This window comes from Sphaeroforma arctica (assembly GCF_001186125.1).
Source record: "Sphaeroforma arctica JP610 unplaced genomic scaffold supercont1.3308, whole genome shotgun sequence".
NCBI lineage: Eukaryota > Ichthyosporea > Ichthyophonida > Sphaeroforma > Sphaeroforma arctica.
The window spans coordinates 1-1,198 of record NW_014037250.1 but is presented as its reverse complement, the minus strand read 5'-3'; the positions used below and the strand labels follow the sequence as shown (position 1 = coordinate 1,198).

Sequence of the window (1,198 nt, the reverse complement as noted above, 5' to 3'; positions counted from 1 at the left end):
TTATCTACTTACCTGATTGTCGTATTATTGTCGTCACCTCTCTAGTTGAAGACTATGTTATTCTACTTACTGATTGTCGTATCTACTGTCGTCACCTCTCAGTTGAAGACATGTTTATCTCTTACCTGATTGTCGTATCTACTGTCGTCACCTCTCAGTTGAAGACATGTTTATCACTTACCTGATTGTCGTATCTACTGTCGTCACCTCTCAGTTGAAGACATGTCAGGCACGATTCTTCGGAGGCCGCGATGTGGACGTGTACATCTCCATTGCGCGCGCATACTTTCTGTCCAATGATTTCGCCATGGCTGCTAAGACACTCCGAAAGGTATGTATTATACCCAATACTGTATGCATTTCTAAGTAAGATATCGGTACTTTTGTGTGCTCAAACGTTTCTTGAAGTATCAATAAAAAACTCAAACATTTCTCCAAGTATCAATAAACGCATTTTCTGTAGGGCCTCTGTACGGGCCTATTTCATGTTGTAGTTGTTTGTTGAGTTGTAGAATCCACGTGTCCTTTCACAGAGGTGCTCAGAAAGAGCCAGCAAACGGAACAGATCATGTCCGCACTCGTATTGTGTGCAAATTCTGATGCTCAACCCCTGCGATACGCTCACGCTCCTCGATCAACGCTTATAGTATGCTGGAATCACATTCACGTTTGTGTCCAACTTTAATCAGCCACACTAACGCTGCATCAACCCCTAACGAACAGTGCGATAGCGTGCAGCATTAATTTGTGCGAACTTTCTGGGCCAGAAAAGGGGACAAACTTTTGTTGTGTGCCAATTCTAATATACCTTACCCATCCGATTTCTATTGCAGGCGCTGCATATAGCCCTCAGACAGCGAGATAGGGTACAACATTAATTTGTGCAAACATTCTGCGCCAAAAAAAGGGGCCAAACTTCGCACGTATTGTATGTCTATCCTAACATACCTTAACCCATTCCGATCTGCTATGCAGGCGCTTCATATAACCCCCACAGACAGCGAGACAGAGTACAACATCGGATTATGCGAACAGAAAGTGGCAGTGGCTGTGCTGAAAGACACCAAATCAGACACCACCCAACTGCTTATGGCCAAGCGGTCGGCAAAGATGGCTGAGAGGATATTCACGATGCTGGCGCAGAGCAATGACAAGCACACCAAGTACAGCAAAACACTGGCGAAAATGTATGTCCGTT

At 44.6% G+C, this 1,198-nt stretch overlaps 1 protein-coding gene across 1 annotated transcript in view; it reads left to right on the top strand.

Annotated features, from left to right (window-relative positions):
• The window catches only part of SARC_13453 (hypothetical protein), a gene marked incomplete at its 3' end in the record, with an annotated part of 3,491 nt that extends 2,299 nt beyond the window's left edge, over positions 1 to 1,192 (top strand). Inside the window, exons 5-6 of the mRNA XM_014292416.1 lie at positions 215 to 331; positions 976 to 1,192. Of these exons, the coding sequence (XP_014147891.1) occupies positions 215 to 331; positions 976 to 1,192 (334 nt within the window). The remainder of the gene's footprint in view (positions 1 to 214; positions 332 to 975) is intronic.
• Positions 1,193 to 1,198: the final 6 nt, after the last annotated feature.